General features: G+C 39.7%; 1 protein-coding gene across 13 annotated transcripts in view; it reads left to right on the top strand.

Annotated features, from left to right (window-relative positions):
- ITPR1 (inositol 1,4,5-trisphosphate receptor type 1) overlaps positions 1–16114 on the top strand; it is a 319171-nt gene that overhangs the window by 192296 nt on the left and 110761 nt on the right. For 10 of the 13 annotated variants that reach the window (XM_077857995.1, XM_077857997.1, XM_077858001.1 and 7 more), the window contains 3 exons: positions 2147–2295; positions 3233–3344; positions 8460–8492. In XM_077857995.1, coding sequence (XP_077714121.1) covers positions 2147–2295; positions 3233–3344; positions 8460–8492 — 294 coding nt within the window. The remainder of the gene's footprint in view (positions 1–2146; positions 2296–3232; positions 3345–8459; positions 8493–16114) is intronic. The other 3 variants (XM_077858003.1, XM_077858005.1, XM_077858004.1) reach the window with 1 other exon arrangement.

Genomic DNA, 16114 nt, shown 5'->3' with positions numbered 1-16114 from the left:
AGTCAGCTAATCACATGGATACAAGTAAAATGACGAGAGACAATGCTGCAGAGAAGTGAGAAGTGCTATGGAAGGCTGCTGAGGAACCCAATTGTGCCCAGAGCTGGGATGGTGATCCAAGAAGGCTTTACTGAGGAGTGACATTGGAACCAAGATCAGAGGAATGTAGGACTTACTTAAGGAAAGGAATAGAAGGGAAGAAAACAGCAGGTGAAAAGAACATCATATGGGACAGAATATGACACATTCAAAGACCAAAGGAAGGTTAGTGTGGCTGGAGCCCATAGAGCTGCGAAAGTAGGAAGGAGTTCTTAGGTGAGGGAAATATTTTCGTCCTTACTGTGACAGACCAGTCTTAGAGATAATTTGGTTACAAATACAGTGCTTCCTGACTACTATATTTTTAAAGGGGAGGCATATTGTAGATTCATAACTTTGAATGCACAATATTTTTGCCTGTTCAAACTAAATGAATTACCTGCAACCAAACACACCAGTTTCTTGTGCTCTTCTTGGATTTATTATATATTCTTGGGGAATAAAATATGTAACCTAGCTAATGCTTGTTATGAAGACCTGACTAGCGGCTCAAAGGATCCTCCTTATCTAATGATTTATTGTCTGAGTCTCTGTAGTTACAAGATTGCCTAGGACAGCAGAAGTTATCATAATGTAAGAACGTTCACTTGCAGACTGACTACTTATATAATTAAACCCCATTGATAACATCCCCCTCACCTAACACCAGCATATTTCCCTACCCATTGCTTCACCATTCTTATCTGTTGGTCTCTCCTTGATTGCTGACTGTTAAACATTTGACAATACAATGCAAGTCAATTGCAATGTAAAGTTCAAACCTCGCAAAAGATGCAGGATTTGATGAATCTGATGTTGAAGAACTGCTTCAATCCCTTGCAAATGCCATAGAGAGCTTTATGTACTCTCAAAGGGGAAAGTGAGAGAATTTTGCAAAAATGACCCTCTTTTTGACTGTTTTGTGAACGTCAATATGAATTAAGGGGTATTACAGTATGCTCTTATTGGGAAAATTTCCCCCTGCCAAAGAATTTGATTGATTTATGCATTCTTTATGTATCCTAAATATTATTGAGTGATTACAAATGTTGTTAAATATAAGAAAATAATATTCACATGTTTTCATTTCAGTTTTGGGGTAAAAGATAAATCAGTTCTTCTTTGAACATTCCCTGCGAAATTTGGATCTCCTGTTGAGCTGAATGCAATTTAAGTGGCCTTTCCCATGCTAATCTCCTTGGTTAACTAGGCCTGCCTATATCATCCAACATGCTGTGTTCAGCCCCTGTCTTAGCCAGCATGCTTCTAGTTAGGTTCTGAGCTACCAAGCCATCCAGCAGACTTTAGCATCTTTTGAAGATAATTTCTCATCTGTTTTCTGCCATTTGCCTTTATATGGTGTTTGTCGTGTTGGTTTTGCTGCTCTTTCAACTTCTCTCTGTTTTCCTCTCCTACAGCTATGTGTTTTGCATTTGAAGACCATCATGCTATCAGGGTACATGTATTTAGCATGTTGATACAGCATGTTCATTCATTTGTGTGCTCATTTTTGTATGACTTTTTATTATATGAATAATTCATGCTCATTGGAAATAATTTGCTAGTACTCACAAGTACCCATTTATGGAAGAAATTTAGAATCATCTGCAATCCCACTACCCAGAAAAAAACAGTAGTGATGTTTTGATAATATTTGGTATATATCCTTTAGATAGTAAAGTTGTTTCTAAAAACTTGGATCATATAATCCGTGGTATTGTTTAACCATTTTTTTCACTCTCACATTGTAGACATTTTTCCATATTGTTGAATGTACTTTTTGCATCATACTTTGAAGTTTGTGGAATGATCCCTTGAGTGGCATAAGGATCATCTCAATAGAAGGGCTGGTGGGGCTGTTTTTACCTTGTTCTCTGCCTCAGGAACTTGAGCTTTAGATACCCCCGGGGCAATGTTTAATAATTTGAGAAATTTACCAGACAGTACTAATAGGGTACTCTAACCTTGCCTAGCTTGTGGTCATTTTTGAGGTCAGAAATGAATGTTCTCACCCTCCTGTAGTGAGCCTCTGCCTGAACTGATCACCAAAGCTGTACTTCTGTTCCAGGACATCGTCTCAGCCCTGGAGGACCGTCTAAGGCCCCTGGTCCAGGCAGAGTTATCTGTGCTCGTGGATGTGCTCCACAGACCTGAGCTGCTTTTCCCAGAGAACACAGATGCCAGAAGAAAGTGCGAAAGTGGTGGCTTCATTTGCAAGTAAGCAGCCTCCCGCTCTGGGGTGGTCAGTTGCAGAGCCCTGCTGACCAGACAAAGCACTTGTTCATGAAGAGGCAGACGCCCGCCTGGTTTTTGACTTTGATGAGTACAAGGTCATGTGTTAGAGTCCTGTTCTGACCTTCTAAATTAAGTTTGTGGGTTTGGATGTACTTAAACTTGTTTTGGTGAGAATTTCTCCTTTTAACTGCATAACCGATCATCTTCTGTGCCACAAGAACTGACAGAGTGCCTGCTGTGGGCTTCAATACAGATGAAGAGAAGTCATGACCCTTCTGCCCTCAAAAAGCTCAGACCTACCAAGACCCCACAGTCTTATCCTAACATCTTTGTGGTTTCTTAGTTTATGCCTTGGGACATGATCTAAAAGAAACAACTGGTTCCATGACCAGAAATCTCTGATTGGTTGGTTGTTTAACTTGAGAATGGACTCTGCCTCTGAATTTCACACTTTTCTGGTCCCCTCAAAGGACAAGAAAGACTATGGAGGAAGGAACAGTGTTTTTTCTCCTTAACGATCATTCTCATGGGGTTTTTTATACTGGTGGCGTATTTTAGTGATATTATCAGCACTCCTTAGTGGATAAAAAGCCACACCCCATAAACTCACAGGCTTGAATGGACCTCTGTCCTTCATCTCCTCTCCCTACAAATGTCTCTCCCTCCTGTGTAGAGTCCTGCCCGTGAGCCCTTTTGCTGTTACTGACCAGTGGGTGTCGCTGTTTAGACGCCATTGAGCCCCTAACTGGCTGCTATCCCTACAAGTGAATGCACCGAAGCATGTCTAACCTGGGAGTCCTTGATAAATATTTGTTCATTAACTGACTACTTACAATAAGTTGCTTGTGAAGTGTGTGTTTGTTTAATTTAAAGATCATTTCAGGGACCTAATGCATGGTTCCCCCCCCCCCCCATTCAGGTTAATAAAGCATACTAAACAGCTGCTAGAGGAGAATGAGGAGAAACTCTGCATTAAGGTCCTACAGACTCTCCGAGAAATGATGACCAAAGATAGAGGCTATGGAGAAAAGGTACTGAACTTTATTTTCTTGTCAAAACAAGGTTTCGCTATTAAATTGAAGTGGGATGGTGGGTTAGAAATCCACTGTATTCAGGCATATTGACCCGAAGGGACTTATTTTTTAAAGCTAATTATCCTGTCATGAAAGGTAGCTAAATCATATGCCTTCTCTTTTAAAAGTCATATATATTTAGTTGTCTTATAGGCTGCTTGCCACGTAATTTAATGTCAGGGAAATAGTAATAAGATTTTTCATCTAAATTCCCAGTGGAAATGCAAATGCCTCTTGTGTATCAAGGTTTGCATTCCTGAGTTTTGGGTTCCAGCTAAGCATACCTGTGGGTTTTCTTGCTTCTTTCTGGTGAGATGTTGCACAATCCTTCCAGTGTACTAAGAAACTCCCTCCAGTTCTAACTGGAATTAGGACAGGCAAACACATCACCATTTCTAGCTCAGACTGGGAAATGGGCAATCCCTGGGACATGCTGCTTCTTGGCATAGGCAGTGAGCGAAGATGACAGAGACCATTCCTCACACTTTTGATTTTGGTCCAAGTGGGATAAAAACAATCTCATTGCCCCTCCTTTCTACCCACCTCCCTTAAAAAAATTTGAGGCCTGATATCAAAATTCCACCAGTTTTCATTTGAAGGTAGTATGTTCACCATTAGTTTCCTAGCCACTTGAGCAGCATTTTATGAGTAGGTAAATCCACTGATGTCATTGATTTGTCAAAATACCCAGTAAGTCACTGATTCATCCTTGTAAGAAACCTTGATAATTAAATCACAGCCGCCTTTGTCATAGTGGGTGGTGGCAACCAGGTTATTCCAAGTATAGCAGTTTGTAGGGATCTTGATTTCTGATGTAAGCAATATTCTATGTAAATATTAGAACAGTTTCACATGTGAAAATATGAAAAATAAAACAGCAAAGTACACAAGCCCTTTGCAGTATAAATTCCTTCACCATCCCCAAATCACAAGGCTTTGAAATATCACTATAAATTTTAAAAATACATAAATTAAAAGGTGAATGAATGTGAACTAATTAGGAAATAAGTATCTGTAGCTTGGTGGCAACTTTATGGCAGAAACCTGCTAGAAAAGAGTTTATAAACATAAATGATACAAGTGAAGGACCCCTTGTAAAAATGAGAAATGATGAGACATCATGTTCATACAAACACTTGTAGAGACGCCTATTGTAGGTCTTACACTGAAACAAAACGAATGGGCAAAGGTTAATAGCAGAGAGTACCAGACAACAATTAGCATTTATTTCAGATCTTTATTTTTCTTAAAGTGAGTTTTAAGAAACATTTTTAAAATATAATTCTAGTTACAGAAATTCACTCTTCATGATAAGGTACAATCCACCAAAAGGGCCATAACTAGCTATGAGTATATTTGTAGCTTTGGGGGCTTAAAACTTGATTTTAAAATGTGGAGACCAGTTTTCTCTTCTTTAGAATATCTGTTCATTTCTGTGACTGAGATTTTTATAGTAAACTTGGTCTCTACTCCCACAAATGTTACAAGTTGTGATTATACTTCCATTTCTCTTGTTTTTTTTTATATCATGGAAATTAGAAAAGCTAGGAGTCGAGTCTGTTGCTTGGCAATTAAGTACCTCAGAGTCTTTGGGACACAGGGAAGGTATGCTTCCCCGCTCACGTTCCATGCCTGTTGGTGCTAACTGGGAGAACATCGTCACAGACCATGGGAGATACTGGGTCTGAGATGTTGTAAAATTATCTGTTATAAAGCTTATGAAAAATGATAGAGCCTGGGACTTTAAGAGGGCAGTAGGTGGAAGTCACTATAAAAGAGTAAATTGTCAGAGTTTAGAAGAGGTTCTTAGTCCCTGGCTCACATTCTTTTTTTTCAGCTGGTGAAGAAATTAGCCACACCCAAGCAGAGAGAGTCTTAAAGGAAAGATGGCATGTCTTTCCAGTCTGGTTGGGGCTCTCCTATCCCTTCTTGAATATGAAAATACCATAGGCAGATGTGGGAAACGCCATGCAACCAAGGAAGACTTTCCAGAAACCCATGTTAGTCAACATCTTTAGTACCTATAGCACATACTTAGAATGCTTCTGGCTCCATACTTTGTGGGAAAATGCTACTTAGCTATTCACATTGAATTTAAAAGAGTTGGTGGGGGGTGGCGGGGGGGTGTTGCATTAAACCGTTTCCATTTCTTCCGCTCCGGTAGTGGTTATTAAATTCGTCCTGTTTTAGTAAAGCTTTTTGAAAATGGTTTTGATGCTTTGCTGGCTGTCCCTGTTTGACTAAAGATGCATGACGTATGGGGCAGGCCAGCTCTTTCAAGAGTGGAAGGAACCCAGAGCCAAAGAACTAACCTTTCTCAGGCAAACCAGTTGGCTTTAGTTGATAAAATAAATGAGGTGTTCTTTGGACTGGATGCTCAGGGCACAAGGGCAAGTGTGAGGTCATTTCCGTCTTCCTGGCCCAATTTTCCTATTAGTTGTCTTTTAAGTAGAATTTGTCCCATGACTAATGCCCTCCTGGGATGTCCAGAATTGTTCTGCCTCTCTGCCTGATTCTGAGTCTTCATGGCCATAGTCTGGTCTGGCATCCTTTTGTCCAGCCCTCTCTCCATACATGAGGCCATGGCGGAGAGCTGAAGTGACTTCCCAAGGTTACATGGCAAGTGTGTGACAGGATCAAGAAAGCCAGGGTCCTGAACGCCAGTGCACCGCCCTTTCCTCCCATCCCACAGGTGGTGTTCACCCTATCTGTGGGCCAAGTTTTCTTGTCTTCTAAGCCATAATCCTCAAAAATGATGAGACATAGATGTCTTTATTCATGTTTTCATTTAATATTTTGGATTGTCCAAGTCACAGATGAAAATGAAAGCAGAGATCATTCTTTGTTATCCTGTTAAAAAATGTTGAAATGTTGGTGTGCTTGTATGGATCTACTTGTCTGGAAAGACAAAAAAAAAACAACCATTGAGTACTACCACTCACACTACCAGATAGACTAAAGCATAGCAGAATCACTGTAAGACTGACTGAGGTTTTTTAAATGCTGTGCATACCCCATTGGTGTCTCAAAGTACATTCTTTGACTTCTCGTTAGGTGCCAGCTGCTATACTAAATATACCTCTTACCTTACATCAGGTCAGCCTCAGAGATAGCAATATTGTTACTAACTATTTTATACATGGAGGAGAAAACTTAGGCTCAGAGAGGTTGAGAAACTTGCCTAAGGTCGTCACACAGCTAATAATGGGGGAGCCAGGAATTCAAACTGGAACACCCTGACTTCAAAGTCCTTGCTCTTCTCCATTCTATCACTGGTGATTGACACCATTTGAATGTTTTGAAGTCCACCCACAATTTTAATATTAAAGTTTTGATTGTTACTTCATTATGTGATGACATGGGGCAGTGGCCCTGACAGCACTGCACATAGCAAAATTTAAACATCTCATCTTCAGCTCAGTTGTGATGTCTTACCTAATTGAAAATAGTCTCCACTTAATGGCAAACTGGCTTTACAAATTGTGATTGTCCCAGGGTCATCCACGACCTGTGGTTTTGGTCAGGTCCCAAAAGAAAGCATCAAGTCAGTAAGTAGCCAGCGATCTGTCCTCTTGCCTTGGTCAACTCTCTGAGAAGTGCCTGTCCAAGAATTATCACATATGATGCCAAGCTCAGGGCTGCTAGAAGAAGATTGTCACAAAAATTTCATCATGATCATTTAGGAATATATATATATATAATATATATATATATATATAAAATGTTTCTAAAATGCAGAGGACCAACAATGAATATTGTCTCATAGAGTGGTAATTATAAATATTAAAAATGATCACCAAAATAACAGTGAAATACGGTTTTGTATGAGGCTTACAATGTCTTTCTATCCTGTGTATTCAAAGTTAATAAACTTTAAAATTATATCAGGACTTTGTCACTACTCTTTGTGTGCAATGCCTACTAAACTCTGCTTTTAATCCACAAATTAGACCATGTCTTTATTTAAAAAAGATTAAAAATTCCCATAGCTAACCATCTCTAAAATTTAATGAATCTCTCTGTAACTCAAAGAATATCAAAAGCCCTTAGACCCAGCTTGAAAAGAGAGCATAGTTATATGTTGTCTTCTCTGTGGTCTACTATAGGTTTTTTATTAGTGAAAGAGCATTGGAAAGAAATTCAGAAGACAAGAATTAATATAAAAGAATATCTCAGAGTTTATTTAAAATCTATTTTCTCTTCTAAATAGTTGTAGCTGTTTTACTACTACAGAGTTTTTACCTCAAGTAACGTCAGGCGTTTCTTTTCATACAAATTGGCAGTACCTGTTAATTACCAATGCTTCTTTTCTCTATGTGAATAAAGTATTAGCATTTCCAGCTACCAAGATTTCTAATAAGGAACTTAAATTTGCAAATATACTATTAACAAAGCATAATAAAAATAATTTGAGGATCATCTCTCCCCTTTTAAACAAGCACAGTTGTGATTAATGCTCTAGTTTTTTTCTTTTTCTTGAACTTGATGGTAATCGTTTACTCGTTACTAATATCACTTGAGTTGGCTATAATCATCTTTGGGGGAAAATGTGTTTTTTTAATCACCACTAGTACCAGGATTGGAGCTTTTGGTCTTAGGATATGTTGGTCATACTATTTACTGAAATTGAACCTTGTTCTCATTTAGCCCAATCGCAGTTTGGACTCCAGATCCCCATTGAATGGTAAAATGAATCAAAAGAGAATTTTCTCCTAAGCTACGTTGATCCAACTGTAGTCTTTGGCTCCCCTCTCTCCACCCTCTTCCAAAAGACCATGGTTCTTGACTGGGCAATTTGCCTTCTGAACTCTTGATAAGTGACCTTCGAGGTTTGATACCTGCCATTTACATAGCCTGACAGCATCCTGCCCTCATCCTGAGTGGTGTGGTGCATTGCAGATGTCACCGTGAGCTGTAGTGGGTAGTACTCCAAATCCCTGCACCTCTTCAAGTGGTCCCCGTCTAACAATGCTCCAACTTGGGAGGCTCCGTGCTCAGACGAAATTTCTAACACTTCGCTTGTTGGTATTTCCTAACATTTCCTTCTTTTTCTCCCCTTTTTCTCTTTTCCAGCTCATTTCCATTGATGAATTGGATAATGCTGAGGTCCTAATTTCATTTTTTTTTTTAAATGTCCCATGGTGATGTTTCCATGACACCCTTCCAGTGAACACTGTGATCTGTCCCCTAGTCTCTGCAGTGTCCAGTATCTGACTTTGTGTAGTGTGCCTTCTGGGCATGAGCTGAGTCCTTTGTGTCTATGTTAGCATTTCCCATGAGTTTGTTTGCCATTTGTCCTTGGAGATCCCGTCTGCCTCTAGATAAAGATTTTCTAAACTGTGATAAGATTTCAATCATTCACTGTTTAGAATCTCAACTGAAATTGTGGTTGATGCTGGTCATTAACCTATCTCCGAAACTCAGTGTTGATATTTATAAAGAGCTTTTCTATGTGCATGCAAAGCATCAATGCAAAAAGAAATAACTACATTGATATAGTTTGAAATTGGTAAAAAAACAAAAACAAAAAAACTGTTCTCTTGGTCCACGTGTTGGAAGGTATGATATAAAGTGTGTGAGTGTGAGGGATGATATAAAATATTATCAAAGTGCATTGTGAATTCCAAAGTGCTCGTTGAGACTGTCTAGTTGCAGGCCTACAATGGGATTAGGAGTATACTATATCCGTGGCTTTTCATCTGGGAAAATGATCTAGAGATCAGGAAATTGAAATGTCATCTGATAGTCTGTGCTTATGTATTCAAATTAGTTTTACTTATCCACAGTTATCCTGGGGATCAATGACTGGTCCTTTTATTTGGGATTTGGGGGCCTCTGAAATATTTTTTGTTTGGTGAATAATTTTCAGCATTTCCTGCCATATACTTACTTTGCAATACATGTAATACAATTAAAGTATATAAATGAGGGAAGTTAATTGCTTGGCAAATTGAGCATCCTGAAAAAAAATTTTTATTAGACTTTAAAAAGTCTCTTTCCTGCTTTTCCTCTTAAAATAACTATTACTTCTTTTGATAGACCAAATAATACCTTACTTTGGGTAGGATAGAGCAATCAGATAGAATATGTTGTCTAGTCTAATATCTACCACCATCATCTCAAAAGCATTAAGAGATGGTTCAGGTATACCTCGTGAGAGTGAATCACAGACATAAAACTGAATTTGGGGGATCCCTGGGTGGCGCAGCGGTTTGGCGCCTGCCTTTGGCCCAGGGCGCGATCCTGGAGACCCGGGATCGAGTCCCATATCAGGCTCCCGATGCATGGAGCCTGCTTCTCCCTCTGCCTGTGTCTCTGCCTCTCTCTCTCTCTCTGTGACTATCATAAATAAATAAAAATAAAAAAAAAATTAAAAAAAAATAAATAAAAATTAAAAAAAAAAACTGAATTTGGTTCAGTTCTCTCAGGTATGGAACTCAGAGAGGTTAAGTGACTGGACTTAGCTTGCATAGCCAGATAGTGGGTAAACTAAAGCTAGTGCACTGCCAGCTCAGCTCCTCACTTGGTGTGCTTGCTGTTCGGCCACAGTAAACTCTGTAAGCATAGACTTTTCCTTTTATTAATCAGGCATGGATGGGGAGGAGGCCATGCCCTCTGGGATGAGTAGGTGAGAAAAGGTTGTACAGTAAAGACTGAATTAATGGTTTTAACTACAGTGATTTTTGCCATTTCCTGTCTCGTTCTTTCTCTTCCTGGTTATTTCTGTGCCAGAAAAATATCTGATGCTGAATTTGTATGTTGGCACCTTTCATTACTCTTTCTTTTTTTATGATAATTTATATGAGAGAGAGAGAGAGAGAGAGTGCGCATGCATAAGCAGGGGGAAAGGCAGAGGAAAAGGGAGAAGCAGACTCCCTGCTGAGCAGGGAGCCCAGGATCATGACCTGAGCCGAAGCCAGATGCTTAACCGACTGAGCCACCCAGGTGCCCTCATTACTCTTATTTCTACCAGGAGTTGTAAATACCTCACTGATTTGAACTTTTCCTCTGAAATACTGAAGTTGTGTTTCTATTTGCTTAAGTACAAATGAAGTCGGGAAAGGAACACCTTCGCTAATCGGAGTCTGCAATGTTATTAATATACTGTTTTGCGCCATAGTAATCAGTTGATGTGTTTGCTTGCTCAAGATAGAACTTGGGTCTCCTGGCTGGGAGTTTATTGCTTGCTTATGGAAAGATTCCACAGTTGGAGCAGGTGTGTTTATAATTATACTCTAGGAAATAGAATACTGTCTGTTTATAAAAGAAGAATGTTCTGGCAGCCACTTGGATTCTTTGAAAATTCCCTGAGGAAGCAACTGCGGATCCCCTCTTCGTTGTTGCCCCTGGCAACCGTCAGAACCCTGGGACACCAGCACTATGTCCCCAGTCCTGCAGGCTGTTGGATCTGGTCCTCTAAACAGAGATGGCTGATTGGCCTTTTTCATCAATGGCTGTTCTAGAAACTAAGCAGCTCCTGTGTTTTCTCCTCTACCAAGCTTTTTGTCAGTGTATGCTGGTGGAAACCTGCAGTCCGCAGCTGAGTTTTAGCAGAAGTTTAATGAGAGTTCTTGCTGGCTCAGGATACAGGCAAAGCCTCACACCTAGCTTGCAAACCAGTGTTCAATTCTAAACATTGTGGGGAATCACCCCTGAAATAGTGTGAGGCATATATGGTGATCCCGTGAAACCCTGATTGGGGGAGGACCACTGCCTTTTGATGATAGAGGCCACTTGGGCATCTCAAGGAAGGAGATGTACTGTGAAAGACTCGTGAAAAAGCATAGCGCCTCCGTGTCTCTTGTCAGTGCTCTGAGAAATCAGGGTGAAATGAGGACAGAGTTCGGAGTCTCTGTAAGGAAAGGTCATGGTGTGGAGCCCTCCTAGTTGTCTTCTAGGACAAAATTTCATTTGAAACCAGGAAGAGGAGGGTTTTTTCTTTTTTAATGTTTATAGCTTGATCAATTGCTATATATGTATACACACAAATCAAGATAGGAGATGTTTCCATCATCCCCAGAAGATTCCCATGTACTCACTTCTGGCTTTAAACAGATACCAATTAATGCTAAAGACATTCAATATATGACTAATATTTGAGTGCCTGTTACCTTCCAGGCATGGTGTGAGGGGGTATGAATACGTTGGTGCCTCCAAGTAGACATAGCATTTGCCCTTCTGAAATTCACAGTTTTGTGGAGGAGATGGGCAGCAGTACAAACTAATGTTCAGTGGCAGCTGTCAATCATGAGAATTGCTAGAATGGAGAAGTGCAGGGGGTTGAACACCTATAGTTTGGGAACTTCTGCCCGAACAGGAAAGTCAGGTAACAAGCACCAGGTGGATAGCACCAGCAGGTAATCGTGTGAATCACCTTTCTAAACTGTAAAGTGCTGTTTTCACAGAACAGATGATTTCAATCCAATACTCAAACCTGAGGTGGAAGTGGTAGGCAAAACAGTAATCCACCTCATTTTCATGTATGTGTCTGTTGAAGGGAATGGTATGTTTAGAAAGTATGTGCTCAGTGGGACATGCTGCATTTCTTCATGTCTGAGATATGATCCCCATTTAATCATTGTCACTTGGAACCATGAAATCTCCAGAGCCTCTGGTGTCAGCTAGCAACATGGCCTTCCTGCATTGCAACAGAAAAGCTAGAGTGGCATTCCCACTTGTTCAGGGTGGCTGCAGCCTGCTTAAAGTGAGCCCTCAATTTATCCCACCTTGAGGTGCTTCTGCAAGCAAAGTATGCTACTGATGGAGAATTTTGTAAAATTCAGGGGGAGTGGTGGGGGGGGGGGGGAAGAAACACAAGAATTATTAAATTTCACCTTCAGGGGGCGTTCTCATGACATCCAACCCAGGCTAGAGGTGTCCTACTTTTTTACATTGCTGTGAACTGCTGGGTTGGGCACCTGCCAACATTCAGGCGGCAGTTACATAAGAGCTGCTTTTTTTCCTGGAATTTAGGCTCACTGCTGATGTGTGACCTTCAGCAGTAATTGCCAATAAATGCAGCGGGGCTGTTTACTGTTAGACACTAGCAACCATAGAGCAAGCAAGCTCCACTCAGAGCGCACAGAAGCTATTGCAGGAGGATTTGGGGGAGTTATGTGTGTGTGCGTTTTGATACTGAGATTATTACACAATGACTGAAATTGTATAGTTTAGTCAAGTTAGAATGTGTTTTTTAAAAATGAATTTTGCTATTAAGTTCCAATGAACGTGTTCTGTAAAGGTGAAACTACATCATTGGGACTAAATTTTTACTTCTTTGTTTCTAAAAACAAATGCCGTTAATAAAGGACATTGTGTTAGCAGATGTGAAAGTTTAAAATTGTTCTGAAATGCTAGATCACATATTTTAACTCAATTTTCTTTAAAGCTTTCTCATCTCTTAAGGTGGGTTTGCAAAGGCTCAGGAAGGATGGGTCCCAGCAAACATATTTGCAAGTGTATTCACTGTTGGCTGGTTGGTTGATTTCCCTCCTCTGAGGTTTTGAGTGGGTGAAAAGGAACTGGAGGCCGATTCAAGGGTACTGGAGTTCATATGTTCCCTTTGATGTGCTGAATATGAGGGCTATAACATATTTGCATTTCTTGAACTGTATTCAGCTTCTGCTGGGGATGGTCCATGGAAGGAGACTTCATCTTTCAAAAGAAAATTCTAGAAGCTCATGGTTAATGGAATGATTTATGTTGATGGCAGCAGAAGACAAAAGGTGTTTTTGTTTGTTTTTGGTTTTTTTACAAGGCTGTGGTCTGTGCTAGCTTGTTGGAGGCATACATGAAGTGTATGTAGGTATGTGAGTGGGTGCTGTTGTACATACACCGGAAATAGTAACTCTAGGAAGACTCAGAGCTTTTTTTTTTTTTTTTTTTTTTTTAAGATGAGAAGGTATGGTTTCCTTTGTTTATAGTAGAAATTCATCCTTCAATAAAATGTTAGGTATGTTAGATATTACAAACAAGTGTGTCAGTTTCTTACAAACACATACCTGGCTACTATTAAAATACCATAGTTTTGGTGCCTTAATTTGTGGCTGCTTGGGATTCAGTGACTTGAGATTCATTTTGATTTTTTTTTTTAAAGAATTTATCTATTCATTAGAGACAGAGAGCAGAGACATAGGCAGAGGGAGAGGGAGGCCCCCCATAGGGAGCCTGATGTGCAATTTGATCCCAGGACCCTGGGATCACTACCTGGGCCAAAAGCAGACACTCAACTGTTGAGCCACCCAGGGATCCCTTGAATTTCTATTTCAAAGATAGTCATTTGAAATCTTTTTCCTCTGGTTAGATTTGCTGACCTAATCTAAAAGCCCTGGGAAGACATAAGATCAGTGAAGAAATATGAAAAGGCAATAGAATACAGTCATGAGTTTCTAAGTTCAATAACCACTCTCCATCATTTGCTGGTTTGGGAGACTTTGCCTTGATTGGAGGTATCAGCGCCTGAATATAGTGACTGATCCTGGGACTAGGTAGGGAAAACAAGACTTGTCAAAAATCAGAAATGACCATTTTCTCAAAACATCCCTCTTTAATGTATGGTCATTGAGGATGACCCTTCATGTAAAACAATTTAACTTGATAATAAAAATGTCCTGAGAAAATCACTTCATTCACTTATTAAACATTATGTTCTGGTTTTGGCATTATATATTTATGTAGCTATTATCTTATTTGAACAATGTAGCTAATTATAAATCTGCTTCTGTTTTTCAAAATTGCAGCTTAACTGCATGAAATAACCTCATCCTCAAGGAAATAGAGCTGAAATCCTCATAGGAGGAAGTACTGGTAAAGGCTGTCTTTTTTTTTTTTTTTTTTTTTTTTACCAAATTATATGCCAGATAGATAAGGTTTGGCCTTTGCCATGCCTGAAATTATTGTATGTCCTAGCAAGTTGTATTATATTTAGGGAACTTGCTGTTAGATATTATGAAATGAAGTTTACTGAAAATATACAAAGCATTGTTTAATGTTTTAACTGGAAGAAATCCTAAAGAATATCTGCTCCAATCTCCATGAACTACAGGTCAGAACGTGGAAGGCCAGAGAAATTCAGTGCCTGGCTCAGGTTCACAAAGAACCAATGTCTAGATGAGCTTGTGGACACATGACCCTCTGTAGCACTCTTGGTTTTTCTATTCTGTTTCATGAATGGATAGCATTAAAAAAATTGTCCTTCCATTTAGTGATTCCTAAGGCTGCAAGGCATTCTCTGTTGCCTCAAAAGGCTTCATGAAATGTTCAAGGAAGAAATATAATTAATTTTAATTTAATTATTACTTTGGAAATTAATTTTAAAACAAGAATGACAGTAGTAGAGTGTATAATCATTAAACATTTCAGAAATCAGTGGTGTCTAAGTGATTAAGAAATAGCCATATACTACCTATGGGTATTCTAAAAGTATTCAGTATACGTCTTTGAACAAAGAGATCTCAAACAAGAAAATTTTTAAAACAAAACCAAACCCAACCACTTCCAATTCAATCTTCATTTCCTTTAACTTTTGACTGGCAAAGGAGTAAGAGAGTAGCTCTCTGGTTTCCTACAGTAAACCCATGCCTATAATCTTTTTGTTCTAATCATATAGGATCAGTATAAAAGAATATGTTGTAGCCAGTGCAAATCATAGAAGATAACATGTTTTTTCATTGGTATCTCTGAGTGCTCTAAAATGCATGGGCCATTGCTTTAATTCTGCTTTTTCTTAGGTGTCCCTTCTGTACTAAGAGAGATAGCAAATACGTTTGTACAGGTTTTTTTTTTTTTTAAGATTTTTTATTTATTTATTCATGGGAGACCCAGAGATAAGGCAGAGACACAGGCAGAGGGAGAATCAGGCTCCCTGCAAAGGAGCCCAGTGTGGGACTCAATCCCAGATCCCGGGATCACGCCCTGAGCCGAAGGCAGACGCTCAACCACTGAGTCATCCAGGCGTCCCATATTTGTACAGTTAATTCTTTAGTCTAAAGCATATAGAATTTAAGAACAGAGTTGAAGCATATTCCTGGATTGTGATTTTATTTATGTCTTGAAAAGACCTATAACTGACTTCTGTTTTTATTTTCCTTGCCATACTGCAGTCTCTCCTGCCATTATATATCTCCCCACTCCAACAGGAAGCTAAAGGCTCTGGAGATAAATTTTTTCCCTGAGGCTAGTGGAGTTGTGCTCATGTCTGAAAATTTTTCTGTCCATAATTGAGTGAGCAGCCCTCCACGTATCCCCCACTATAAAGTAATCTTTGTACTTAAAGAGATCTCCTGTATCTTTTCTTCATTTTACCTGTTGAGAAATAGAAAGCCAGAAAGAAGCCATTAAGTTATATAATAACAGTTTTATATCAAGAACATTTTTTTTTTCATCTTGGATATCAGATCACCAAAGAGGTAGCATTGGGTTGGATTGAGATACCACCAGATTTCATAACTTCAGTCCTTCTGTGCTTTCAACGTCTGTACTGGCTCACCAGCCAACAGCCACACTCTGGCCTCAGTATGGATATGCTGTGTCTCTGGAGCACTGCTGAGCAAGGCCAAGGTCACTCACTTGCAGCGGGAGCCTTGGCCTCATTCCATATTCCCAGACTGTACCTTGAGCTAGCCAGCCATGCCTGGTGCATGACTTTGGTGCAGGGAGGTCTGGGTAGGGTCTGGTGGTTACATCTGACATCAGTGAGTTCCCTGCCCCAAGCACGTGCTCTCTGGAGG

This window comes from Canis aureus, chromosome 19, assembly GCF_053574225.1.
Source record: "Canis aureus isolate CA01 chromosome 19, VMU_Caureus_v.1.0, whole genome shotgun sequence".
NCBI classification, from domain to species: Eukaryota; Metazoa; Chordata; class Mammalia; order Carnivora; family Canidae; genus Canis; species Canis aureus.
The sequence above is the reverse complement of the archived record's forward strand: the minus strand, read 5'-3'. Positions and strand labels throughout refer to the sequence as shown.